A 27331-nucleotide genomic window follows, 5' to 3' on the forward strand; every position below is an offset into this window, starting at 1 on the left:
ATTCTCCTTCGTAGTGTTTTAGTTCTGTTGCCATTATCGAAGTGACTTGTTTAAATGATTGTTAGAATCCTGCTTTATTCACAATAATAATAATAAAATTTAACTTTTTGTATGTAATTATAAGGATGGTCCTAAAGAATGACACATGCGGTGCTCATGTCTCCTTTTTGTTTGCTGTTTTTTTACTTATTGTTGAATAGGCAGAGCTGGGCAGTTCATTTATTATCTTCCTGCCAGCGGTAAGGCTGATGGGTTATAGGAAACAGACGATTTGACAATTACCTAGCGATTTTTGTTACTTTCCAGCCCGGCCCACGGGTGCCCTCGGCCTGCGAGCTCCCGCGCTCTGGGTGCGGGCGCCCCGCTCGTCCCATCATGGCGTCCCCCCTCTGCCCGGGCGCCTGCGCCACGCAGCGTGCGGGTGCGTCATCGGCCTGCTCCGGCGGGCGGAAGTGGCGCGTTTGTCTCGCGCTGCTCGTCCCAGTCTCCGGTAGCGGCGGCGGTGAGTGGGCCCGGCTCCCGCGGGGGGCGGCGGGCGGGAGCCCGGCCGGTCTGTGCGCCGCAGCGGTGTCGTCCCGGCCGCGGCGCGGGGTTGAGTGGGAGCGGGGCCGAGCCGCCAGCCCGGGCGGAGGTGGGGCCCGGGCTGAAACCGCTCTCTGAGGCGAGAACGGGCGTCGAGCGCCGCGCCGGGTGCGGGCCGCGAGGCTTCCTTATCCCCCCGCGGCCGCTGGGTCCGGGCAGGCTCCGGACCTGCGCTGGGCTCGGGGACGAGGCTGAGTTGGGTCTGTCCGGTGGGAGCGAGCGGCGGCGGGGTAGGAGGCCGTGATCGGCCGGTGGGTGCAGCCGCCGCTGCATCTGCCTCAGCGGTGAAACACCGGAGCCCGGTTGTAGACGGTGCTTTCGTTTTACTCGAACAGGTAGCAAAGACTGCGTGTGCTTCTAGGTCTAAAACGGACTTTTCTGGTTCAGCATGAGTCAAGTCCGCCTTGACTTTATTTGAAGATGATATGTTAAGTGTTTGCGTATAAAAAGTCAGTGTAAAATAGACATAGCTGTGTTGGACTGTAGTTTGTGTAGGTTTCATTAACGTCGTGTTCTTTTTCAGAGTTTTTTTTTAACTCAAATGGGTGATGAAAAGGATTCTTGGAAGGTGAAAACTTTAGATGAAATTCTTCAGGAAAAAAAACGAAGGAAGGAGCAAGAAGAGAAGGCAGAGATAAAACGTATGAAAAATGTAAGCTACCCTTTGGTACACAAACATTTCTAATGAAACCTGAGGAGCTTCAGTGCCTGTATCCTCATTTTCTGATGAGAACAAGGCTTCTTGCCCTGTCAGCGGAATTCCTCTGTGCTCTTATGCATGCTTCGTGTGTGATCTCTAATTCCAAAGTTTGACAAAAAACCAATGCTTTGCTAAGATCTCATTGGCCTTGTTGTATACTGTGCTTTGGTTCATAGTTTTTGGTTAGAAAAGGTAAAGAAATTGATATGATTAACTGGAAGTGGCAGTTCGAGTAAAAACCTTTCAAAGATTTTATAGAAGAATGGTTTTAAATAATTGTTCATGAATAACTTTTATGTTACTATTTGGTTTTGTACAATTATGTACAAAATAACATTCTTTTGGAAAAAAAACGCACAATAGTTAATGCAATCCTCCTTAATCGTTGTTTAATTTTGTCTAATTACATTGAATTTACAGAAATTCAGCTATAATTGCTATCAAACTGTATTTGGCTGCTTTCAACTATGAAATCTCTGCTTCATAAGTTAGTACACTTTACTGGTGTGACCAGTTGAGGATGGCTTTTGAGTCAGGAATGGAAGAGTTGAGTACTATTTAAATTTTTTCATTTTGTGACATAAAAATTAATGGCTTTTTTTTTTCCCCCTTTCTTGCGTTTCTATCACAGTCAGATGATAGGGATTCAAAGCGGGATTCTCTTGAAGAGGGGGAGTTGAGAGATCATCGCATGGAAATAACAATCAGAAATTCACCTTACAGGAGGGAAGACTCTATGGAAGACAGGTAAGAACAAGAGAATAACCTTCTTACCTCAGGAACAGGTACTGAAATTAACCTTTAGAAGTACTGAGAAGAGGGTTTAAAAATATCTGAAGGGGAAAAGTTTAACTTCTTTAGCGTGCAAACGTGCCATCTTGCCTCCTGTTCGCAGAACATGCCAGGGTATCATTTTGAAGTACTGATTAAGGCTCAAGATACTATTGTGGTCTAATTTTGGACACTACCTAGTAATAAAATATTTCGCTCGTGATGCAGTTAAAGCAGGCCTGCTGAGTTCTCTTCAGTGCTTAATTCATCCTCTGTTTGCTTGTGTATTAAAAGTGCGCATATAATAATAGCTTTACTTGTCATCCATGTGGCTGATTGTCTGTAAGGTACTGTTAATGCCTTGGTTCAGGGGTATTATGGAAATGAACTTTAATATAAATAAAATAGGAAAAAATGCATTCTTTTCAAAATGGAGAAAAAAGGAAATAACGCACGGTTTGTTTGACAGTACCTGTAACCTTCCTGAGTTTATTAATTTGTCTTGTATTTTAGAGGAGAAGAAGATGATTCCTTGGCTATAAAACCACCACAGCAAATGTCACGGAAAGAAAAAACCCACCATAGAAAAGATGAGAAGAGGAAAGAGAAACGTAGACATCGTAGTCATTCAGCAGAAGGTTGTTAGTACTACATTTGGATAACGTTTCTGGTAGCTTCCCAAGGTGAAGCCAAACAGGCACTATGTAGAAAGTAAATAAGAATAGCTACAAACTAAAGAAAATATGTCAGGTGGATAAGACAAAGGAATTTAAACTTGTATTATTTCTTTATGTTTAATGCCCTTATGAGAATGACAGGGGTATATATGTGTTTGAGAGGACAGTAATCACTTTGTGACAAGGACATAGAGTCTACTTTTACTCTTTGAAGACTGTTAAGCTTCTTTCTGGCTTCACTGAGTGAGTGGGCTGAGCTATGATCTTTGTACCTAACTGTAAAGGAAAAAATATCCTTTCTAGAAAGATTCATGTTGTATTCCTGTTATTAACAGCCTTTTTCTGTTTTTAATGCAAGCGTTTGTGCAAGATCTTTTAATTTTCCAACACCCGTTCAGATCAGGATTTTTCCATCGAGAAAATATAGAGAACATAAAAATAGGATACCATAAGTTTCATCCTTTCTAGTTTTGCTTTTTAAAAATAGGAGCGCTAAATATTTTGAATAGTAACACTCCAAAATTCATTTTTATTTGTTTAGGGAAACATGCCAGAGTGAAAGAGAAAGAACGGGAACATGAGCGTAGGAAGAGACATAGAGAAGAGCAGGATAAAGCCCGTCGTGAATGGGAAAGACAGAAACGGAGAGAAATGGCAAGGGAGCATTCCAGGAGGGAGAGGTACATCCATCCCTCCCTCCCCTGTGACAAACGAACAAAGAGACGAACAGCTTCCTCCTCTAAATCTATGTCTAACCTTTCATTGTTTCATTGACAAAAAAAATCAGATCAAAAACTTGTAAGGTCTGATGCCAGTGCCACGTTCCTGTGAATGTGTTGTCTAATGAAAATGTGTTCTTGACTTTAATTACCTTTGTAAGTGACTTCATTGCAACAGGTATTTCTAGGTGAATTCGTTGCCAGTGTTTTACTATAATGAAAAAAAAGCACAAACCAGTTTTGCATAGTATCAGGGGATTTATTAACTGAACTTGGTTAATTTCTGTTTAAATCCTGATAAGGGTGCAGAAGCTCATGTGTTTGAGAGCGCATGGTCTTTTTCTTTGAAACTCTGTTTTTAAAGGATCAGCTGAAAAGCTATGTCTGGTTTTGACTGATATGCAATCAGTGGTATTGTTGCTAATGAAATTGAATGGCCCTGTCGTTTGTTGCAGAAAAACAGTTTTCCTTTACTTCATACGCTGAATTTGTAGTGAACGGTAACGTAAAAAAAAAAATTCTTTTCTAGAGATCGTCTGGAGCAACTTGAGCGAGAACGAGAGAGAAAAATCAGAGAGCAGCAAAAAGAACAAAGGGAGCAAAAAGAACGAGAAAGGCGAGCTGAAGAAAGACGTAAGGAACGGGAAGCTAGAAGAGAAGGTATAAATCTCTGTATAAATGTTGTTTGGGCTTACTATCTTCTGACACAATGGTGGAATGGAGGTATAGAAAGCATTTTTTACTTAGGTCAATGCCAGAATTTAAAAACAAGAAAAAGGGGGGTGAAGGGAGGCTTCTACCTGGCGGGGAGGGGGGAAATCTATTAAGTTCTACATAGGGAAATAAAACGATGTCATATGCCTTAAATATCATGGCATATTGGTTAGTCAGTAAGTCTTTCTTTGCCTTTCTCTGTTACTCTGGTTTCCTATAGAAACAAAATTTATGTAATTGACATTGTCTTTGTGTGTGTGCGTGTGTGTGTGTGTATCTGTCATGATCCTGGTCACTTCTGAACTCTTTGGCTGAGTCTAACCCAACTTGATAGAGGTTGAAGTCTCAAAATTAAGTGTGTTAAGGATTTAGGGAAATAAATTGCAAAGGGAGGGAGAGAGATCATGTAAGTACTTCAACCATGAAAAAGGCTGTAATGGGAGTCAAGTGGGGAAGATCTGGTAACTGAGCAATTTAAATTAACGACACGTGAACCCTCACTGTGCATAGCATATCAGATACTTGCAATCTAAGTTCAGATCATTTTTGGTTAAAGGATCTCTGTTTGTCCCAGCTTTCAGAGGAAAAAATGAGAGCCCATTGCTGTGATCAAGTGACAAAGATTGCTCAAGAGTAGCAGAAGCCGCCGTATTTATTGCCATTCTTTCTAGTTCAGCTCATACCGAACAGCTCCTTTTTGTGCTTGGTATTTACACTGAGATTGTTCAATCTACCTAGCCGTTAATTTTAGTTATTTTTATTGCTCTAAATGTTCTGTCAGCTCCTTCTAACCCCTAGCTGTTTTTATTCTTTTATGTGACTTCCTGGTCTGTCCACTTCTCTCTCTGGCATTAATGCCTTAGTTTCAGGGCATTTACTGTCTGTAAGGCATCTTACTTCTGTTTCCTAAGTATGGCAGTACCTTTCTCTAAGTAGTACAAACCCGTATTTTATTGTGCATGAGGTAAATCATAGTCCTTTATTCTCCCAGATATAGTTAGGTTCCACTTCCACTCCTCCCCGTTACCCTCTAGTTTGTAAGGAAAAATGAAAAGTATGCAAAGCAGGTGGTTGTGGCAGACAGAAGTATTCTAATTAGGGCAGGGAGATGTAACAATTTCTTCCGGTTTTGTTTTCACTAGTTTCTGCACACCATAGAACAGTGAGGGAAGAATATGGAGACAAAGTAAAAATGAGACCCTGGAGTCGCAGCCCATTACGACAGCAAAGAGACAAGCTTGAGCAAGGAGATAGCAGGAAACCAGGTAGCATTTGCCACTTTATAATGTCTTTCCTGGGGGCTAGGAGGAGCTGTTCTGGGGTAGTGTTTAATTTTTAGTAGTAAACATATATCCCTGGTACTGTATTGAAAGTATTGTCCACTTCAGTCATGGTGGTATAACCCTGGAATATTCATGAATATGTACATATGTACTGTTTTCTAAAGCAATGCTGGTTTTGCAGGTAATTGTGCGAGTGACAAATTGAATGAATCTTTCTTTTTTAGTAGTAGGAGTAGTAATTTTAAAAGTTTCAGAGTTACTTCATTCAATGGTGAAAGAAGCAGCTGACTGAATTTTTAAAATTTTGTCGTTTAATTCCTTTGCAGATTAAAAAGGGATTGTTTACCCTAGCTCCAGTTGGATTTGTTGTTAGGAACTAAGCTACCTTAAAAAGTTACTTTACAGGGATCAATGTAGTTTAAGCATCACTGATACTGTCATCTTGTAGAAGAAAATAAATGCTTAAGGCAGTATTCTGGTTAGATGGTGAAATTTGTTTTCTAAGCCAGAAAATGGTCCTTTCTGTGCCTAGAAAGTCCTAACTGTGAGTAGAGAACTTGCAAATTGACATAAAAGTGTCTTTGGTTAAAGAAGAAAAGCTCTGTGTCTGCTTTGTAATGTGTGTAGCTCTAAAAATAAGTGTAACTATTTCAAGTAAGCTGATTGCAGAATGGAATCAGCTGAAATTCCAGGTGGAGGCAGGCAGTAAGTCCTTTGAAGCTACTGTATAATCGATCAACAGTTATTTGCACGTGCTATTTCATGGTGTCTGGAGGGACTGCATTAGAATAGTAAACGCTGATAGCAAGCGCTGTATGTACGCACAGTAGTGAGATTGTGTTGTGGTGATACTTGTTACCATGTTACTTTCTTTTTTTTAATTACACTTAGAGCGGCTTAGGCATATATCGTGTTTAAAAAACAAACAGTCACTATTCCAGACTTTTGGCTGTTGATCCTGCACCACTGCAATTCAGAAAAGCTGTTTGTCTTTTGAGCAGAGTGTGAATTTTTTTTTTTAGCGTTCTGTATTTCCAATACAGAATGTTCAGCACCAATTTAATGGCCAAAGAAAGTAAAGCAGTTATCTGGGTATTCAGAGTCTTAGAAGCAGAAGTGACATTCAGTCAGCACCCTGTTTTTAATTTTTATGGTCTCAACAGTAAAAGAAGAGAAACCAGAAGAGAGAGATCCTCTTTCAGACTTGCAAGACATCAGTGACAGTGAGAGAAAAACCAGCTCGGCAGAGTCTTCATCAGGTGATAAAATGCAATCTCGTAGATATAATTAATTGTACAGTCGTCTGTTGAGGAAACACTGTTGTTGAAGTGTGTGCCTACTTAGTTATGTGTTTGATTATTCCTGAACAGAATCTGGATCAGGCTCGGAAGAAGAGGAAGAAGAGTCTAGCAGTGAGGGTTCTGAGGAAGAGGGAGAGGAAGAGGAGGAGGAGGAGGAGACGGGAAGCAATTCTGAGGAAGTGTCTGAGCAGTCAGCTGGTGAGTAACATAAAGCAAGTCCTAGAATGCTGTGTTATGATTTTCTTTGTTTCTCATTCTGTATTGTTTTATTTGAACATTTTCCTTTTCTCTTAGTCTAGGATAGGCTGAGACCTCACAGGTCAAGATAACTAAAAAGAAAAAAAACAAGTACAAGTCATATTCTGTCTTTTATATAGAGGTAATACCAATTATTCGTCTAAGAAGCCAGATTAGAAAACTGAAAGCCATTTTTGTCTTCCTAAATGGTGTAAGGCTAACAGTTCGAGTAATTTTGTAACATAACAAATATTCCGTAGAGAACAGTTCTGCACTTATTTGGGGGGTGGTAAAATACAAGAAGAAGGCCTGGCAAATTAGAAAAGCATTTCAATAGTGATCTGCCTTACAAGGAGCTACAGAAGTGTTGAATTCATTCAGTTGCACTTGATTCTGTTTTGCAGAAGAGGTGAGCGAGGAAGAAATGAGTGAAGAGGAGGAACGGGAGAATGGAAACCACATCCCAGTTGGTACAATGCAAATACTGAATATTTAAAGAAGTGTTTGGCTGAATTTTTGCAGCCAAATAAATCTATTTCTACAAATATTCAAAATGTATTTCTTGTTGCAGTTTTGCCATCATTCTAGAGCATTGTATATTTGGCTTTTTGGGGCCATTCTCATGTCAGAATCAGAAATTCCTTGAAATCTGTTCCAAGGTCTATGTTTACAGGAAATCAAATCCTAATGAGCTAATGTTTCCTTCTTTTTCATTTTGGGTCTCTTGTCTTGTCCTGTCATCAAAAAAGCTTTGCAAACAGAATGAGATATACTGGGTCAGTTTCCTCTCTCACTCTGTTAGTGTAAAGATTTATTTTTGTGACATGCTGTATTTAATGCTGGAAGTTGTATGTATGTGACTTGTTCTTGAAAGCATCATCTCTGCAAAGAGGAGAAATTAGGCTTCTGATTGATCTTTACTGTGCAGTAACTTAAGTTGCGTAAGTTGCAGACTTATCTCATGTGTAGTGATCAATGTTTCGCTACCCTTATTTGTCTAAAGCTGAACTTAATTGTTCCAAACGGCTCCCTCTTTCCACGACTGATTCTGACTTTTAAAGTTACAGAGTCGAGGTTTGACCGAGATTCAGCAGGAAGTGAAGTAGAAGAGGAGGAAGTAGGGGAGGGTACCCCTCATTCCAATGCAATGACAGAAGGAGACTATATTCCTGACTCACCAGCTTCCTCCCCCATTGAACTGAAACAAGAGCTTCCTAAGTATCTTCCCGCGCTTCAGGTAGAGGATCACTTAAAGGCTGCTTGAGAATATTATAGGGAAATGGATTTCCCTAGCTGCTTTGTTAACATCATAAACACATTTTTGCGCATGAGATAGTTTATGGGCAGAATATGCCTTGCTGACTCAACATCACAAAATACACATTTCTGTATGAAATACTGCTGTCTTTTTTTGACAAGGAAAAAATGTGCATGGAGCAAAAATGAGATTACTCTTTTAGATGTAGATAGGAATGTAATAATACATTTGATACTCTGATATCTCGGTATTGCTATCTGAAAATAGATATTTGTGAGACAAGAGTTCTGTTAATGTGAACAGAAACTGATGGGTGGTTATTCTTTTTGTAGCCAACAGCAAAGTGTAGAAATACAAAGAGAAAGCATATTTTTATTAATTGAACTATGTGAAAGGTGTCAGTCTAAGGCGCTGAGTTGCCTCTTTTGCCTTGTGGCAGAAATTTCAGTTTATTCTTGTACAAAAGTGAATGAGTGAAGAGTTAATGAAATAATTTAGTTAAGCTACTAAAACACAGACTCTGTCCAGGATTCCTTTAGAGATCCAACTAGAAATAAACCCCAAAGATACCTTTCTCACATGGCATAGCCATATTGTTGAATTCTCTTGGTAAATTGTAACTATTCCTGTGACGTTGCTGAAGTTTACCTTATGTCTTCTTAAAAAAACCAAGCAAACCTTCCCCCAGGTGCTGGAGGAGTAAGTGTTGTCCATCTGTCTTTTTTTTCAGGGATGTCGTAGTGTGGAGGAATTTCAGTGTTTGAACAGGATTGAAGAAGGAACATACGGTGTAGTGTACAGAGCAAAAGACAAGAAGACTGGTTAGTATAAGTGGTCTCCAGTTATTATCTTCGTGGTATTTAGGGCTGCAGTTGTATGCAAATTATGGTTCTGCATTTTTCACTGACGAACAAATTCTGTCTAAAATGCTTTCTTCTTTATCAAGAATAATCTATACTTTTTAATAGGATGTGGACTTTGACATAAGGGCTTGACTTGCAGCTCTTTCAGTTCAGAAGTGATCTCTGTATTAGCCATGATGGTGTAGAACAATTCACACGATTTCAGTTTCTGGCTCGAAAGGCAGTTATTTCTGGCTTGAGATCTGCTGTAGTTACCAGGTTGGAAGTTTTCAGACTTGGATAAGTGTTCCACCAGGCGTCACTGTGAGCACAGCTACTGATTGGAGAACTCGTAACGCAGCGGTTGGTGTGCAGCGAGTATATACTGCAGTGTTTTGTTGTAGAAAAAAATTTCACTCTTTTTAAGCTCCCTCTCAAAAAAACCAATTCTTGTGTATACAAGTGGATTTATATTTTTAAAACTCAATCTTTTTGCTTATCTGGTTTGTAATGGCAAGCGTCTTGAAGAAATTACTGCATTTCCTAGGAATGGTGTAAGAGCCAACCATCGAGTCATTTATATGTTCCTCTTCCATGGTTATTTCTCAAGTGAAAGAAATATTTGCTTTGATAGTTTAACATAAATAGTGATATTAGTGCAGCACTTCTTTTTTTCCTGGAAAAAGATAATGCACAGCAAGGTACGTTCTGTTCTTTTGGCTCTGACCTCGGTTTCCCTGTAGCGTTGCCATCACTAGTGATACATTACTTTCTAGCAAGCTGGTCATTTTCAAGGGGAACTGTAGCATAGTAAATTAAATATCTGCAGTTTAAATAGAGTTGGCAGATGGTGAAGAGAGCTTGTGAAAAGAACTATGTTCCGAAGCAGACCTAGACAGAAATTAGGGTTATTCTCAGGTTCTAGCTGACAAGCTGTGATTTTGGTGATGGGTTTAAATTCTGGTTGCCTTCGTTCCTCTGTTTATTTTAGAATAATAAGACCATTTGGTTTCCTTTGGGGAGTGGAGTATACAGCTGGCATCGTGGTTTCTCTGAGTTCATTTGTTTACTGGACAACTACCATGAGCTCATTTTTCTTTTCCTTCTCTGTCTTGAGGCCCACTCTGAGACTGTCATAACCCTTATTCTCCACAATATCATGCAAAACCCAGATGTATTTAAATAATTCACTTCAGTAATGTTTTGAGTAGCACCTGGGTTTCAAGTTGTGTCTTTAAACAGAGGTAAACATAAATGTCTGCTGTCTTATCTTCCTAACTATGGTGAGAAGTTCAGATTTAAATACACTTTTTCTTTAGTTTCTTTCCAGGTAAGTTATATTGGAATATACTAAAATCCATGATGCAGCTTTTGGATTGTTGGTTTGGATTTTATTCTTTAACCTTGGCAATCTTTTGTTGTTGATGGTGGGGTTTTTGTTTTTACTTTGCTGATGTGAGACTGACTCTGCTTCTTGGTTCAACAGAATGTCTTGAGTAATGGTTTTCATTCATATAAATTAAATTAGTGATAGAACACTGGGGGAACCTCTTAAGGTGTATTTTATTAGCTATGTGATGGGAAATCTACAGTTAGTAATTCTGTTTTCTTTGCAGATGAAATTGTGGCTCTGAAGCGACTGAAAATGGAAAAGGAAAAGGAAGGCTTTCCCATTACTTCTCTGAGAGAAATAAATACTATTCTGAAAGCACAACATCTAAATATTGTCACTGTCAGAGTAAGGCCACAATCTTCTATTTCAAAAGTATTTTTGTTCTTGAAATATTGCTTCTTCGCTTTTAAAACGCCTTATAAAAATGTTAGCATTCATAGCAGAGCTTTCTGTAAACAGGTATATACTACCCATAAAACTATACAGACATTACTTGTCTCTACATAATCTGATCTTTTGCAAAAATGAGCTGGTTTTTTTTTTCATAGAAAAATAGTTTTCTATGGATTTTACCAATAGCAGGCTCCATTTATCCTCTTGCCAGTAAATTTCTAAAATTCATTTTTGCATGCTTTTTAAATACTGTGTGCTTGTTTTCATCATTTGTTTCTGTGTTTTAGGAAATTGTTGTAGGTAGTAATATGGATAAAATCTATATTGTAATGAACTACGTAGAACACGATCTCAAGAGTCTGATGGAAACAATGAAGCAACCATTTCTACCAGGTACTGTTTGCCATAGTCTCCTATAATTCTCAAAACTGGAAAACTGGCCAACACAAACCTCAGTGTCTTTGGGCTGTACTGACATCAGAGAACTAGCTTTGTACGGTGACGTGTATTGCCTTGGAATGTCCTATGAGTGTTCTTTGGAACAGAGACGTCATTGCTTTTTCTCTGTTTGGTCTGATTTTACTGATACAAGTTAAGATAGGATCGTGGGCTGGGAGTGCTGATATTCATAGTGATATTTGGCTGATGAATCCAGTTTGCATTCTTAAGTTGAAGTGGAGGTTCAGATGTGAAATTGTCGAGTTTCCCCTGTGCTAAACTGGAAAAGAACACTGGGTTTTAATTTTGGCCACTTCCTATGTTTTTGAGAGGCGTTAATTTCCAAGCATTATTTGGATGCATTCCAGCTATCCAAATTAATTTTGCTTTATTGGCAGCTCTTGTTCTGTGACGTATTTTTATGGTGCAGTCTATACTGTGGTTTCAACTTGACATCCCTTTCTTCCCCCTGCCCCCTTCCCTGTTCTCCCAACAAAAAAAATTAAAGAATAAATTTCTTCTCTTAAATGTATTTGGCTTCATTTCAGGTGAAGTGAAAACCTTGATGATTCAGTTACTGCGAGGAGTCAAGCATCTTCACGACAACTGGATACTTCACCGAGACCTGAAAACTTCTAACCTGTTGCTCAGTCATTCAGGCATTTTGAAAGTAAGAATTACATGAAATATACACACTTACGAAAAAGCTTGTATTGCAGAATTACACTGCATTATAGCTGTGTCAAGAGCTGGGTAGAATGTTTTGCTTTAGTCTTTAAGAGGTATGAGGTGTGGATTGTAAAACGTACAGTTGCCACAGAGTGAACTTTACTATTAAAGTGAAGAGACTGCCTTGCCACAATTGTAAGATTTATGCTAGGATGTGACTAACAAGCATGCTCTAGTGGATACTGGATTCGTTATAGTATGATTAGAAGTCTGAACAGTGTTCTTTTCCTGGTGATGCAGCATACTATATGCCTGACAGTGTCATTTACTTTTTCTGTATCAGCATCATAGTGTTTGAACTGGGGTTGCTCTTTCAACTTGAGAGATTGTGAGGCTTAATAAAGAATATAAATCTCTGTAGTAGTGCTGAACTGTACAGTTACTGGTGGAGATGGAGATTCTCTTTACAAAGAAAAAGTCTTTTAAAAAAAGTTGCACACTTTAAAAATCTGTCTATCCTTTCACTGACTTCTTAAAAAACCCAAGAGAAAAGCAGTACTAATAAAATTAGGACATAACATTTCAATTTTTACTTCTAAATTTTAGATGCCAATTGTATATTGCCATTATTTACATCTTACAGCTGTTACTCTCGTTAAGCCTTTCCGTTTCTCAGGAAAACTGGACTTGGAATTTTTTTCTTGCTTGCAAAGCTGAAGTCAGCATCTGTTGTTTCGTTTTGTTTTTCCCCCTGCCATATCAGCTTTCTGTCAAGGTGATCAATAACAGGAACTCTTACCGGCCTCAGGAAGGGAAAAATGTTTTTTCCCTTCAGTGGAAAAAGACAAGGAAAGCCCGTAAGAAACAGTGTATTCTGTGTGGCTGTTTTTGAAGGCTGGAAGCCATGCAATAGCCAACATGGCCAACACGTACTGGCACTGTTAGTAAACGGTATGGTCAATTTGGAAATATTGCTGATTACCAATTTTCATTTAGGTTGGAGATTTTGGACTAGCCCGAGAATATGGATCTCCACTGAAGCCTTACACGCCAGTGGTTGTGACGCTTTGGTACAGGGCTCCAGAGTTGTTGCTTGGAGCCAAGGTATGTTTCTCCTTCCTCTGGCTGCTAGAGGAATGACTCTTCAGACTAACTTTATTTTATAATTTATGAACAAAGTATGAGTATGCTTGATTCTTTATATTGATTTAGAGGTGGAAATTCTGAATCTTCAGTATTATTTTTCCTAATTAACATAGCTAAAAAGGTTCCGTCTTCCACAGACAAAAGGTGGGTGGGTGACAGATGGAGTTTTTCTCCTTTAGAATGCTGATGTGGCAGTGCTGCTGGACTTCTCGTGGATTGGTGCAAACTGTCACTGTCATCTTAGGCAGCTGGATTTTTTTTTTTTTAACTTAGTCTAAAATTTGTGACACCTGAGAGCAGAACAAGATTCTGGCAATGTTCCCTGCTGATTACCTGTTTCATAATTGAAATCAGTAGGGTTCTGTAGGGCTTCAGTGACAAGAACCATGCCAGAAAAATATACTGCACTACTACCAAAAAAATGGGTGCAAAAGGGAAAGAAGCCCTATGCTATCTTTCAAAGATGTTTTTGTAATAGGAGAAACGGCTACATTTAAGAGAAGAGGGGTACCATGGAGACCAGGTTTTGTGCCCATAACCTGAGATTGCTTTTGCAGCAAAATAAGGGCTAAGAGAAGGAGAGTGCAAGTTAGAACGCTTCGCTAGTTGTGATGCTCTGTTTATGAGTGAGAAAGAAAGGCAGCATTGTGGAGACTTCCACGTTTCATCCTGAAGTATTTGTGTATATGGGTATTACTCATCTTATAATTCACAGTAATTTTAACTTAAATGAGTACAGTTGAGACCCGTGCCTTGGGTATTGGAATGATTGTATGTGTTCTGTTCAGAGTGGTAGAATCTTTAAAAAAAAAAAAAACCAAACAAAAAACCCCAACACCCCCCCCCCAAACAAACAAATAAAACCCCAAACCAAAACAACAACAACAAAAAAACTCCAAACAACTCAGTGAAAGCATCTTACTGATTTTATAAGGTACAATATATTCCTTCTTTTCAGGAATATTCAACGGCGATCGACATGTGGTCGGTAGGGTGTATATTTGGAGAGCTGTTAACGCAGAAACCGCTGTTCCCAGGGAAGTCAGAAATTGACCAGATTAACAAAGTTTTTAAGGTAACATTTTTAACAACTTTGGATTCTAACTGACTGGTTTTAGAGGCAGATACATTAGAGTAAGAAATTAAAAGTGCTTGATGCTCTTTGACAGAGATTCAGCCTTAATAAAAGGCTCATTACTCCGATTCTTGTTTTACAATGCTTATAGGAGGCTAAGATGATTGTGATTTGTGTTTTGTCTGTTTTCTCTGGATACTTACCAACTCCTATAGCTACATAATGAATAAGCAGAAGGGTTGCACTCTGGAATGAGTTTATTAAGGAGGTATTTTAATTTACAGGATCTGGGTACTCCAAGCGAAAAAATCTGGCCTGGTTACAATGAGCTGCCAGCAGTAAAGAAGATGACATTCACAGAATATCCCTATAACAATCTACGCAAGAGATTTGGAGCACTCCTCTCTGATCAGGGGTTTGATCTGATGAACAAGTAAGTGCTAGCTTCTAGGGTATCCTTGGGAAAATGTGTTCACATGCTATGATAGTGGTGGAAAATTACTTGTAATGAAGCATAGTATTTCAATTTAGCCTTGTCAAAACATGCTTGATGCCTTTGAAGTTCGTCTGTGACATTCCTTGCAATGCTATTCCTCACTCTCTCACAACAGCTTTATTCAGCGTACCATGCTTTTAACACCTGCTGTTAAACCTCAGTCCAAGATTATTCTTGCACACCTATATCCTAGAAGAATAGAAAAATGTTTTAGTAGTAGTTTTAGCTCATTCATGTCATGTTTAATTATGTGGTGAGTCAGCTGTCATGCAGTCTGCTGATGGATCTTGTTAAAACAATTATATTACGATTGAAAAAACGGAAAAAAAGCAGTACACTCTAGAGATCATACTAAAAAACTAGGAAAACAGCAATCTTGTTTTTTTTCTAGATTTTCAAAGTTCATGAGTTCTGTCACATCTGATGTTCTGGCAGTCCTTTTAACTGACTCTACTGGTGCATTCTGATTGCATTCCAATTCATTTTCCTTTAAAAGGTTGACAATGGCTTGAGAGATTTTTGTTCCCCTCCCTCCCTAGTATTCCCTTTAAATTTCATGACATGAAGTAGTGGAAATGATTGCGTTTCAGATCTTACTTAGAACTTGTCTCTATTTAAAAAAAATTAAATTAATTTTTTTTTTTTAAAAAGGGGGATTTTCAGTCTTTCCAATTTTTAAGAATTATGCTGCTCCAGGTTTTTTAGTGAGTTGTGAATAATATATTGGAAGTTAGATAACCTTTCAGAAGGTCCAAGCACAACTTGTCTTAATAAAGATGGATATGACATCAGTGTCATCTACTTCTTAATTGATTTGGTTATGACAGGGCTATGTCTTCATTATTTTGGGTAAGAATGACAAAATACAGTATTCATGTGGGTCTGGAACTTGCAGAGAAACACAGGAGTAAGTGTACATAAGTCAGTGGAACTGATTACATGTACAAATCTTGGATATAGAAGTGATTACATAGGGCCAAATACTGTTTGGTAGGATGAGCAGTACGGTAAAACATGTTTCTGTATTGTGAAAGGTTTAAAATAATCAACTACAAGCTGTACATTAAGTCACACTATATTACAATATTCTGTGGTGTATCAATATAATCTCAGCTGTCTTCTCTAAAAAGCAAAGCAGCATTGTGAAGTATTTTAACTGAACCACCCTGGATCCCTTTTGAGCTAATCTGACTACCCACAGGTTCTGAGGTGTCTTAAGGATTTATACCCCTGCAAACAGATCCCCAGAAAAGCTACTTTGATCTGTAGTTCCAGCTGCCGTTCCATTAATTATAAGTTCATGTAGGAAGCATGCTTTTAAAATCAGCTAGCTATGTTAGATCGCCAATATGTCAGCAATCATACCCATTAATAGAATTCTTTGTTAAAAATCAGAAAATTCTAAATGCGTTTCTGAAGAATTTATAATTTTTGGACTAAAATTTTTCTTCTTTCTGCCCCTCTGTCTCTCTTCTTCCCTATTTCATTGTCTTCCTAAATTCTTCTCAGCTTTTTGACATACTACCCAGCCAGAAGAATTACTGCTGAAGACGGTTTGAAGCATGAGTATTTCCGAGAGACTCCCCTTCCTATTGACCCCTCCATGTTTCCCACCTGGCCAGCAAAAAGTGAACAACAAAGGGTAAAACGTGGCACTAGCCCACGACCGCCCGAGGGAGGCCTTGGATACAGTCAGTTGGTAAGCATAGCAGATCGAGGCACCTGACACGGACTTCCGATGTCCTCGGACACGTCCAAATCCTGATTTTGGAAAAGTTCTTGTGGACTGCCTTTTGTTAGCCTTCTGGGGCTTGGGATCCTGAGACTCACCTGTACTTGCATGGAAAAGACACTATGGAAGTCCAGATTTCCCTCTGTTCCTTCTCAAAGGGCAGGTCCAATTACTGTTGTAGTCACAGAATCATAATTTCAGTACATAATCTGAGAAAGAAATTATGCCGGGTTTTATCACAGTGCAGAACAATTTTTCTTTTGAAAGTGTACATTGTTTTACACTTTCAACTAAGCTTTCAAAGCTGCAATTTTTTTTTTTGAAAAAAAATCCAAAGCCTGGTAAGTTATGCATATCTTGTGGATAGAAAGAGTCTCCTTTTTCCAATATTTGGAGAAGAATTCCAAAAAGGCAAGGCTGGTGTTCTTTCTATCTGTGGGGATTGTGCTGCCCGTTTTGAAAAAAGCTGAAAAAGATGCCCTTGTAAGTATGGCATGTTACAGTCTCAGGTGCCTTAATCACATCAACTTATTATTATTGTTTCCATGTCTCAGCACAGATGAAATGGCACTGCACAGTTATTGTGCCCCATTTAACAGATGAAGTAGCCTAAAAGTTTGTTCAGCCTTGATTTTTCAGGGTATAAAAATTGATATGGAGGGTATGCAGAGTGTGTTTCATCAGATGCTGAATAAATGTAGTTTACACTTATTTATACAGTGTGTTCACAAATTTTTTTTTATCTTTTATATGTGCAGTCACAAGTAGGTAAACAAACTAGGAATACACTTGAGATGCTTTTAGAAAAGACAACTTTTGAAATAGCAATGTTAAAAGATCATAAATAACACTGCATTGACCTCAGCTATGATGCCACTAAATCAAACATTTGTTTCTCATGTCCTAAGGATACTTTGATTTATTTTTTGTTGTTGTTGTTTAGATTTTTGTGTTGGAGAGGTAAATACATCTGCACAGACACTTACTGATAAATGAATTGTGATTGGTTTTCACAGGGTGATGATGATCTGAAAGACACAGGTTTTCATCTGACCACCACAAATCAAGGAGCATCTGCTGCAGGACCTGGTTTCAGCCTCAAGTTTTAAACTCAACATGAAAGGGGGGAAAAAAAAAGAAAAGAAAAGAAAACCGTTCATGTGAGTGGATTTCTGAGTGCCCCAGTTCTGTTCTTCACATCAGGGAGACTAGATGTGTTTCACAGGGAAAAAGTCAAATGTCATCACAGATTCAAAGGCTCTTGGCTGGGTGTGGAGCGTAACTGCTGCATTCCATGAGAGGACTGGAATTAACCTGAAAAGCCAAGGATCATTACAAAATTTGACAAAGGAAAACTTGAAGTACAATCCTGGAACAGTTTCTGTTTTATTTTTATTTTTTTTTTCTTGGGTTTGTTTTGTTTTGTTGTTTTCCTTGTAAATTTGTAGAATTAAAATACATTTTTAATTGTTTAACAGTGTGAAGGATTTTGTTTCTTCACATGCAACAAACTTGGATGTTGGTGGCATTAAGTCTTCTAGAGTGGAAACTTATTCCCCACGCTGCCCCCAGATCTGTGCTGACACTATTACAGCATATTGTCAGCCTGGGCAAGCAACTTTTTTTTTTATTTTAAGTAAATTGTATGTGTCTGAATATAGTTAGGGCAAAAAACCGTAACAGTTCTGAGGTTTCTTTGTGTTGCGTGCCTTGGAGAGAGCTAGGCTGGGTTGGGCTCGATACTCACGGACAATATTTTTGGGTGCACTACTGAGCTGAACACTGATGTGTGGTACACATGTATTTACAGCGGCACTGGTGCAAAAGAAATACTCTATTGTTTTATAAATCAAAAAAGATTTAATATGGAGACTTTAAACTTTATTTTCTATAGAAAGTTCTTTTAAATATGCTTTTTTTTCCATTTAAAAAAAAAAAAAAGCTTAGCTTTAATGATTGTAATGCCATATTCCAGTCCTTTCTCATAAGATGAAAGACCAGAGGAATCATGTTGGAATATCACAGCCTTCTGAGTCTCTAATTTATAATGCTATAATTCTTTTCTGGGAACAGGAAGAATTGGAAAATACTGGGGTATTCATGTAGTCAGAACTGGGCACCAGTCCAGTAAAAGGATTAACTTAAATTATAAACATTCCATCAATTTCAGTGCATTTTAAGAGTTTTTCTGGGTAGGAGGCCTTGGAACTGGAATTGGGATGTACTAACATTGTGGTAAATTTTGAAAACAGGGTTTTTTTTTCTGTGGAGGAATGCAGAACTATTTTCTCTAGGCCTGACTGATTGCCTAATACTGAAGGAGAAACAGTTCTATTACTCGTCTCGTAACTGAAATACGCATGATTTTAGCAAGATTCCTCATAGGTGGAGATCAATAACCCGCTGTAAGGCAGGTTTTTTTGCTACATCCCACAGCGTACAGGAAAGGGCAGCCATTTTGCCATGGCCTGTGCTAAGCTCTAAAGGATTAGAACATGATTGCATATTTTGCATTTCAAGCTGTGCTGTGCATCTTGCAGTCCGTGCATTATTTCCTTCCTAGCTTCCTTGGCATTGTTGCAGCCAGTGTGGCCATCACTGGAAGATCCATGTTCCTGACAAAAAAGGATTATTCATCTAAGCTGGGATAGTTTTACTAAAACTAAGAAAACCTACTACTGGATTGCAATGGAAACTTAATATGGTTATGAAAGAGATGTGTAACTCCAGGTTATTTTGTAGAAGGGAAATACCAGCTCTCCCCGAGTAGTGCAACATTGTTTGGTTACTGCATCTCAGCTTTTATTTTGCCTCAATTGTCTATTTTTGCATTGAGTGCTTGCCTTTTATGATCCTGAGCTTAATTGTCCACGCGAAGATGCATTTTTAAGTTTTATACTATGCTGTACTCTCAGCTAACTGTGATGGTAAAACTGACTCCTAAGCTTATTTATTAATGCAAAATCAATATGTGAGAAGTAAAAGGGCATAACAATACTGAAATGCTAACTGCGCTTTACCAGCTAAGATAATTGATATTTAACTTTACAGACAGGTGCTTCGCGTACAGTTAGAAGACATTCTTTCCAACATGGGCTAACAAATCTGGAGTTTTGACACTGACGGGGAGTTGTTTGCTTTTAATCATACATAAATTTTGCAAAGGCAAGTAAGGAGAGGAAAAAAATTTAAGGTCTCTTTCACAAGGAACAGTATCATAGTATTCAAGTAGCTTGAAATTAGGTCTTTTTAAACTGATGGCAGTGTGGAAAATTAGCAGAAATAGATAATTTAAACCAAAATGGAAGTTCCAATGCATGAGTGTGTGGTGGAATCACAGGATTGTTGTAGTTTAGGTACTTACTTTGTTGTTGGTTTATTTTTACTTTTATGAATTCAAATTGTAATCTAAGAGAAAGTAAGTTTTGTTGCTTACCTTGGGGATATCACCAAATCTGTGAATTGTTTTCCATACCAGCAAATCTGCATTTCAGCCCATGGAAGCTGTATCGTGTAGTGTGCCTGCGCAGGGGGACGGGGAGAGCTTAATTTTTTTTTTTTTCTTCTTCTTCTTTTTTTTTTCTTCTTTTCTTTTTTCTTGGCTTCTTTACAGAAAATCACAGGTTTTGTTTCCTGAGTTTCTTGACAATTCTGTGGGGTGACCAGATAGCCTTGAAATTGCAGCCAGGGCAGCTCTGCATACTGGAGTGCTGTGCCATGCGTTCGTGTCCTTGGCAGAGCTGGGCAGCGGCCTGGTGCCGTAGGCTTGCAACTTGTTTCACTGGATTCTTTTTCCACTGGCCTTCAGGTCAACACCCGGTTTCTGGAGGTGGCTGACTTCCCCCAGGGTAGCTCTGCAAAGCAGGTCCTTAGCTGGCAGGGCTTGCCCTGCCTCTGCCACCGCTTCTGCCTGCGCATTCACCTATTCCCCAAACTCCAGCGTGGACGCTGCCTGCCCGAAGCATCAGACAGTTGGAGAGCGCTACAGAGAGAGCGGTAGGTTACTGCAATGTAAATAAACGGTATTCGGAGGAGTTGTGTGAAACTCGGTAATCGTCAATGGTATGTTTCAAAGACAGTGTTACGCTGTAGTGATAGGTGAGATGAAGGACTTCGGCTCTACCCAGAGATTAAGCCTCCTTGCAGCTGAAGTGTTGACATCCCCCTGGGATAGATACTGAAGACTACGATGATCCGCTCATTCTTCTTGTTTCCCTTCTCCAAATCCCGAAGACAGAGCTGCCTTGAAAAGAGGTGCTCAGATCCATATGGTGCAGCTCTGGTCTGTTAAACGAAGATGCGCAGAGTTTGTGCTAAATGTCTGCCGGTAAAACTACAGTCATTGCAATTGTGCCAGACAAACAGTAACTACTAGTTTCTTTCTTCTCCCTTGCACTTTTGCTGTCCTAGAACAGAGGAGAATTTTGCTGACAGAGCCTTTCTGCTCTAATACAGAGGTCTTCCTAGGCTGCTGACCTATGGCGCAGTGCACGAGATGCTTTGCAGTTTTGTTGGTGCTTTTAAGTAGGAAGCAGCTTGTTTCAAGAGGTTAAAAGAACAACTGAAAAAGGATGAACCTAAGCAAAGAGCAACGTAGGCTGCTTTAACACTGGATAAGGATCTTGCTAGATGTAATGACTGTCAGGGATTCCTGACTGTGCAAATGAATGCCCCACCGCTGTAGACACTTGAGTCTACCAATACTAATCCTATTTTCTGGTTGAATGTGGCATATTTACCTCGTCGCTTGGGTGACTGGGGGAGGACAGTGATGGAAGTTCCGCATCTCTGTTGAAGGAGTCAAGAGGCTTATTGGTCAGACACCTAAAGGACAAGTTGTGAGGAGCTGCTGATGGAGGGAAATAGTCTATTGGGGTAAGATTACACGAGTAATAAATACAAACCACAGGAGAGCACTTAGGGGGGGAAAAAGATGTTCTGTGGATACTTGAACTGAACATGTCGAAATGTGGAGTGGAATCATTGGAAAGGGTTTGTTGTGACCCTACATCCTCCTTCTGACAAGTAAAAGAAAAAAGTAGTATTAAGTCTTATGCTTTTTTGTAAGGTTTTCTAGTGCTATGCACCAGGATCTAAAAAGATAACAGCAAAACACTTACAGAGCATAACTGGTCATTTTCCTTCCACAATACCTCTGCCTCCATTGCAACATAGCTGAGCCATCAATCTGTTCATCCATTTGTTTGATGAAGAGTTATACTCTTGTTTTTCAGCAGTCCGCAGTGATCCACATAGTTTAACTGCAAAATCTGACACTTTACTTTTTTAAAAAAAAAATTTTTAATTCTCTGTACAGCACATACTTGATAAATTCTTTATCATTAAAACTAATTTGGAAAAGTTTTACATTCCAGTAATCAAGTCCCAGAGTCTCTTTTGCCCAAGGTATGGAAGCAGCTGATTCAGAGGTTCAGTTGCACTACTGGAGATTAAATATAAAATGCCAAAGAAACATTTTCAATTTGAAACAGAACTAGCAGTAATTGAAGTGCTCATTCCAGGGCCCTCGTTAGTGCTTCAGTCTGATTCTCCAGGAATAAGTAGTCAAGATTCTTTCTTTTTTCTTTACTATACAAGTGTAAGTTCCTTCATTAATTGCATTTGCAATGATGCTCATGTGATCCTCATTTAAGGATAAGTAACCTGGATATGAGTATTCCAGAAGCTCCTTATCTTTATACCAGCTGTCATAAGAAAAATAATAGAAATTAAACTACAAAACGTCCAGTACAATGCAATATGTGTTAGTGGTTCTTCTTTCTCCTATTAAGTCCCGCTTGAGTAAGTGTACAGCCTGCCTCTGCCAGCCCTGCCTGTGCATTCGCCTGTTCCCCAAACTCCAGACGGGACTTTAACAAAACAAGGTTAAGTTTTACTCTATATTTCAGGGCACTATCCTGAATTAGTAATTTAATTACTAATTTAATTAGTAATTTAGGAGTAATTACTAATTACTCCTGAGTAATTTAGGAGCTTGAATCCTACTGAAAGTTGATGGGAATTTGGATCCTCAGTCTAAACTAACCCATGGACTTGCGCATAGCGCTCTCAGTTTTAGATACATCCAGAAATATGCTTGCACATTAGTAAGAGCTAACAAACTATTAATTCTGCAGAATATGGGCCAAGGAATTTGACTTGGTGGTAAGAATTATCTCTGTGCTATATCTGTGAATTGGATTTTATCCTTTTTCAACTCAGCTTGCTCATTTCTGATAGCTCTGCTTTCAGACGTTATGAACAGTATTTGCACACTCCCTTCCCACAGTTAGCCAGCCACCCCTCTTTCTCCTCTGGGTGCCAAACGAGACAGTGACATGCTCCAGAAGGTAAACTGCATTCTTACTTACGCTGTTTTGTCATAATTCCATAATCGGTATATGTAAGCTGCAAAGTCTCCTAAAGGACTGGAATAAATGAGAGCGCACTTACTAAACTTTGCCTTTTTTATGGATTATCTTCTGTCCACAGCGGAAGGTGACATTCCTGCCTTCAGAAACAGTCTTGGTTTTTGTCCTTGGCGGGGGCAGCGTAGGGGGGACTGTTGGAAAGGGGAATTCTATCCACCAGAGGTGAGAGAAAGAAATGGCAAAAGTTAGCATATCTCATTAGCAAACTTTAATCATTCCAAAACACTTCCACGAAATTATGTTATCACCTAAGGAACCTTGAAAGTATTAATTTAAAAATGCCTCCTACTGAGCAATCCTTGGATGGACATGTAACATTCATATGCAAAGATAACAATTTTGTGGCACGTAAACGACAGAGATGGATAAAAATCAACTTGCCCATTTCATATATATGGAAAAGTATATGTTCAGTATATGAACAGTCCCCTAGAATACATGGTGTGTAATTATCTGACTGCATCTTTGCATTAATCTGGTCTAAAAAAATACCTCTGTACTGGAGAGAGAGGTACTAGTTACATGGTACATCTCCAGGTCCGCAGGTATTTATCTGAAGCTTAGTTCCACAGCTGCAGTAACTTGACCTGATCCTGCATTTTAGTCCCTTATCTGGATTCATAAAACTGAGACTAGGTAAGGTGATTAACATACTTTATCTCTTATTCTGCAGAGCAGCTCAAGTCCAGCTGTGCTTGAGATGTCATTTGTCTTGTGTACGTCCCATCACTGCATCAGGAACTGTACTGCGTCTATCTCTGAACTTAACACATCAGCGACTCAGTTCCTCAGCTGGGTCCAAAAGGGAAGCAGTCTGAGGCGCACGGAGCAGTTTGTTTCCAGAAACTCCCTATCATTGGTTCAGTTAAACTAGAGAAGAGTGGGACGGTTTAATGTTCTGGTCTACAAATGTTTAAACATAAAAGCTGCTTCCTCTTTCCAAGCCTTCATCTGGGCTCGAATGTGTAAGAGGCCACCTCTGCTGTGCTTCTCATGAGAGCCGGATGGGGACTTGCATCCACTGATCTGTAGTGTGGAATTAAGATCCTGCCTATCCCTGCAGCAAACGCTGCTTAACTTTTACCTCCTCCCTCTGTGCAAGCCCCACCAAGAATCCCAGAAGAAAAGGTAGATACCGTAGCAGAAGTCACAGGTGGATGGACAGTGCTTTTTCATCAACTTCCTGCGTTTCTCGCAGAAACCTTTTTGTGCCCATGATGGGCACATAAATAATCTGTCTTTACATCCTGAAACAGAAGGAGACAAGGCGTTAGAGGGATTAGGGTAGGCTGTTCTTTCTGAGAAACAAATTGACATTTCACCTAAATCAGATTGTTCAATGTAAATGGCAGAGATGGGACAGGAAGGAATCTAAAACAGGAGTACAATAAATAGAGCAGGGTGCCATTATTATATGAGCAGTGGGCTAGATACTGAGCTACTTTCATGCAGTAGCATCAGAAATAGCAACTCTGTTGAATCACTAAGTCCTATACTAGGTAATGTTTGAAGAATAGCAAGCAAACCTGTCAGAGCTCGAGAGAATCTTGCCACAGCCTGTTTGGTTTGCGGAGAGTTTTGTCACGTTGTATTAATACATCTGGGTCCAGCCAAAAGAGTAATTAACAGCTGTTTGCCTTCCCCCTCCCTTTGCCTGTGAGCTTTCCCTTTGCGCACGTGATGCTTGCAAATGTACAAATGCAAGTCAGGGCTCTCCACGGCTAAAATCAGCCTTTTGTTCTTGTTTAAGCCACATACAAAAGGCCCAAAGAGCCCATGCCCAGGGCTGGTTGCTGGGCTGGGGCGTGATGAGCTCGGCGCAGGAGAACTCCGTGCCTGTGCCTCTGCTGCAGCAGCTCGGAGCAGCCCGAGGACAGAGTGGACTGACCCCTCTGAAACCTCTTCTCAGAACTGCCACCTGAGAGGTGAAGCATGAAGTCTGTAAGACTTCCAGCCTCCTGCCTATCGCATTTGAAGCTAGTAGTGCTGGAAACAGACACCTCCTTTTAGCTCTACTTCGCATAAAAAGGAGTGAGATTCCTCCTGCCTACCGCTCACTGGCTTACAGCCTGCTCCTGCCGAATGATGAGGTCCAACACTGTGAGAGCTCCACAGGACCTGCCTGACGCTTTAGGCAAATGTTCTTTATACAGAGGAGCCCAGAGCACAACCCTGCCTTCCTTACCGTAAAGTCTGTGAATGCCCCAGACTTCGTCTTGAGAGATGGTCTTCTTCCCAGTCAAAGTGGCGTTGATGTGCATGAGGGCATTGGGGTTCAGGGAGTGCATGAGCCCTAAGGCATGTCCTATTTCGTGAGCGGCTACGTGTACCAGATCTGTAAGCCAAACACCTGGAAAAGAAGCGGAAAAACAGCTGGCATTGTGCGGTGAAGTACATTTGCTAATCCTGGTGTAAAACCAGAGGAAATATTTTAGCCCTAGGACCGTACGGTCTTATCAAAGGTTGCCCCAGTTTCATCTTCTCTGTAGCTGCTTGGGTGCAAATAGACGAGCCAATTATTTCCACAGGCTTCTAATTTCAAACAGCAGGACGCACAGCCGCTCTGCCAGACTACAGGAAGACTGCTCTGAAAGAGCAATGTTTGAAATGAAGGCAAGTGCCCTGTGTAATACCCGCTTACTCCTGTCGGCTTTCTGCTAACTTTGTTCCCGCAGCCCAGAGCCGTAACTGGAAGTGGCTGTTTGGGAATGCGATTGCTACCTGGAATATTCCAGTCTGAAAGAGCCTCCAAATGACCTCTGCATCCCCCAGAGCCTATAGGTCAAACTCAACTTTCTTGGTAGTATCTTGAAGGCTGCTTCCAGCAGAGATGGATTTTAACTGAAGGATGACTCGCAAGAGGTGTTATTACTGACACCTATCTTGGTATCTTGCATAATAAATTAATACACACTGACTATTCTTGCTTTAAAAATCATCTCTCCTAGGTCTTTGTCCCTAGACCTTATCTGTTGCTGTGCTTTGGAAAGCAAGAAGGATAGGAGAAGTCACCCAAAATCTCCCCTCCTCTCTTTATTTGGTGAAAAGCAAAATATCTTACTTTCAAAAAAAGTACCGAGTTAGTCATACAATATGAACTGAATTTGCTAGTTAGTCAGGGACCATCTGCTTTTAATTTAGTTTTGAAGTTGCTTAAAAAAATCAAGAAGAAAAAAACGCCAAGCTGTAAGTAACGCAGGCATTTTTAGGTGCCCACAAACCCAAAAATGAGTACAGACCCAGGAAAACTAAAAAGTAAACAGCCATGCCAGCAAGTTAAAGTAATATAACATGGCCCTCTCAGAGATGCACCTACCTGGGCAGAGGCCAGACGTAATTACTGAGCACGTGTCTGAACTATCGAGTAAGTCCACTGAATATTCAGAAAGAAATGGCACTGCCACCAAAGATGGTCCCTCCCAGCAGTTCAGTCACTTGACAGCAAGACCAACAACTTCCAAAACTACAGAAAATCACAACATTTCTGTTGTCCCTTTCCCATACTAGGTAAACCTCAGAACAAGGACTAAAGTCTGATTCCTACAGGCGTTAATTATGTGCTCCCCGAGACACGCGTTACCTTTTTTCCAGCTGAACCGTGTATTTCCCAATATCCAGTATTCATGGTCATCAAAATGGATTTCCCCGTTGGGTGGGAAGAAGGCATGGGCAAGTTCCCCTGTTGTCCCATCAAAGCAGTGGTGAATGAGAGACTCCAGGCAGTCTGTGTGATTGATGGAGTAGAAGCCTGTGAGAAAAGAAGCAGATTTAGTGTATCTAGCAGGGTAAGCCATCCAGGACACAGACATCTGTAAACTTGTGGTTTAGTAAAAAAATCTCTTATGGTATCCCACATGTTTTCCAACCTACAGAGCCACAAAAGGAAAAATAAATGCAAAGCAATTGTCAGAAATGATGGCTATGTGATGCAAACCTTACTCAGCCCTGGGATGACCCTGGATTTAGAGCTGCTTCCAATGGACACAAATGAGTCCATGTTTCAGAAGGAAATGCTGAGCTCTTTTTACACATCGGAACTTTTTTTTTGGAGAGAAGTTGGACAGTGAGATGATAACCTCAGGATGTAAATTGTAAATGTAATTTAAATGTAACAGAGAGCCTTAGAGTCATAGCTGCTTGCCGTCTTTTTGCTAGCATCACGATAGCATCGCAGCGTACCCTGCGTCCACTGGAACTGGGCCACCTGGAGCTCACACGTGGCAGCGGGACAGGCCCCTGGGAAGGCATATCATGTGCTTGTAAGTAGCGTCATGCAACACGAGAGTGAAGAGCATGTTGCGAAACAATGGTAAATCTGCTGGGTATCTCAATATTGCTGCCATCTGCACAGGAAATCGTATTTCACACAGACCATAAATCCCAGGAAGAATTTACATCTGGAGTTGAGACTGAGCAGATAACGCCTCAGCTCTAACATTCTTCTAGGCCTGAGAAGCTCAGGAGGTAACGACTG

General features: G+C 40.0%; 2 protein-coding genes and 1 long non-coding RNA gene across 21 annotated transcripts in view; 1 reads left to right on the forward strand and 2 right to left on the reverse strand.

Annotated features, from left to right (window-relative positions):
* The first annotated feature begins 442 nt into the window (after positions 1 to 442).
* On the forward strand, positions 443 to 17901 carry LOC142092368 (cyclin-dependent kinase 11B). 14 transcript variants are annotated; one of them, XM_075172304.1, is made up of 20 exons: positions 443 to 502; positions 1106 to 1234; positions 1914 to 2029; positions 2567 to 2694; positions 3272 to 3410; positions 3979 to 4109; positions 5306 to 5428; positions 6610 to 6705; positions 6817 to 6945; positions 7389 to 7454; positions 8046 to 8221; positions 8973 to 9063; positions 10701 to 10822; positions 11158 to 11263; positions 11857 to 11978; positions 12974 to 13081; positions 14082 to 14198; positions 14483 to 14631; positions 16204 to 16393; positions 17443 to 17901. In XM_075172304.1, exons 2-20 carry the CDS (start codon positions 1124 to 1126, stop codon positions 17533 to 17535), a joined length of 2313 nt encoding a protein of 770 aa, XP_075028405.1. In that variant the 5' UTR covers positions 443 to 502; positions 1106 to 1123; the 3' UTR covers positions 17536 to 17901. The 14 variants fall into 14 exon arrangements, with proteins under 14 accessions (XP_075028405.1, XP_075028409.1, XP_075028413.1 ...); XM_075172308.1 differs by having other exon boundaries at positions 2567 to 2691; XM_075172312.1 differs by having other exon boundaries at positions 2567 to 2691; positions 8052 to 8221.
* On the reverse strand, positions 14625 to 17486 carry LOC142092374 (uncharacterized). The gene is made up of 3 exons (XR_012677043.1): positions 17413 to 17486; positions 16525 to 16635; positions 14625 to 14883 (listed from the first exon to the last, which is right to left on the reverse strand). It is a non-coding gene; the product is annotated as an uncharacterized LOC142092374 (long non-coding RNA).
* Positions 17902 to 21941: 4040 nt separating the features above from the next.
* Positions 21942 to 27331, reverse strand: part of LOC142092367 (E3 ubiquitin-protein ligase MIB2) — a 72974-nt gene continuing 67584 nt past the window's right edge. For 4 of the 6 annotated variants that reach the window (XM_075172296.1, XM_075172293.1, XM_075172292.1 and 1 more), the window contains 5 exons: positions 26438 to 26605; positions 25043 to 25207; positions 23994 to 24104; positions 22880 to 23006; positions 21942 to 22131 (listed from right to left, as the gene is read on the reverse strand). In XM_075172296.1, coding sequence (XP_075028397.1) covers positions 21957 to 22131; positions 22880 to 23006; positions 23994 to 24104; positions 25043 to 25207; positions 26438 to 26605 — 746 coding nt within the window. In that variant the 3' untranslated portion in view covers positions 21942 to 21956. Of the gene's footprint in view, positions 22132 to 22879; positions 23007 to 23993; positions 24105 to 25042; positions 25208 to 26437; positions 26606 to 27331 lie in introns of those variants that run through there. The other 2 variants (XR_012677035.1, XR_012677036.1) reach the window with 2 other exon arrangements.

The sequence above is a fragment of the Calonectris borealis genome, chromosome 23, assembly GCF_964195595.1.
Source record: "Calonectris borealis chromosome 23, bCalBor7.hap1.2, whole genome shotgun sequence".
In the NCBI taxonomy this organism is placed as follows: domain Eukaryota; kingdom Metazoa; phylum Chordata; class Aves; order Procellariiformes; family Procellariidae; genus Calonectris; species Calonectris borealis.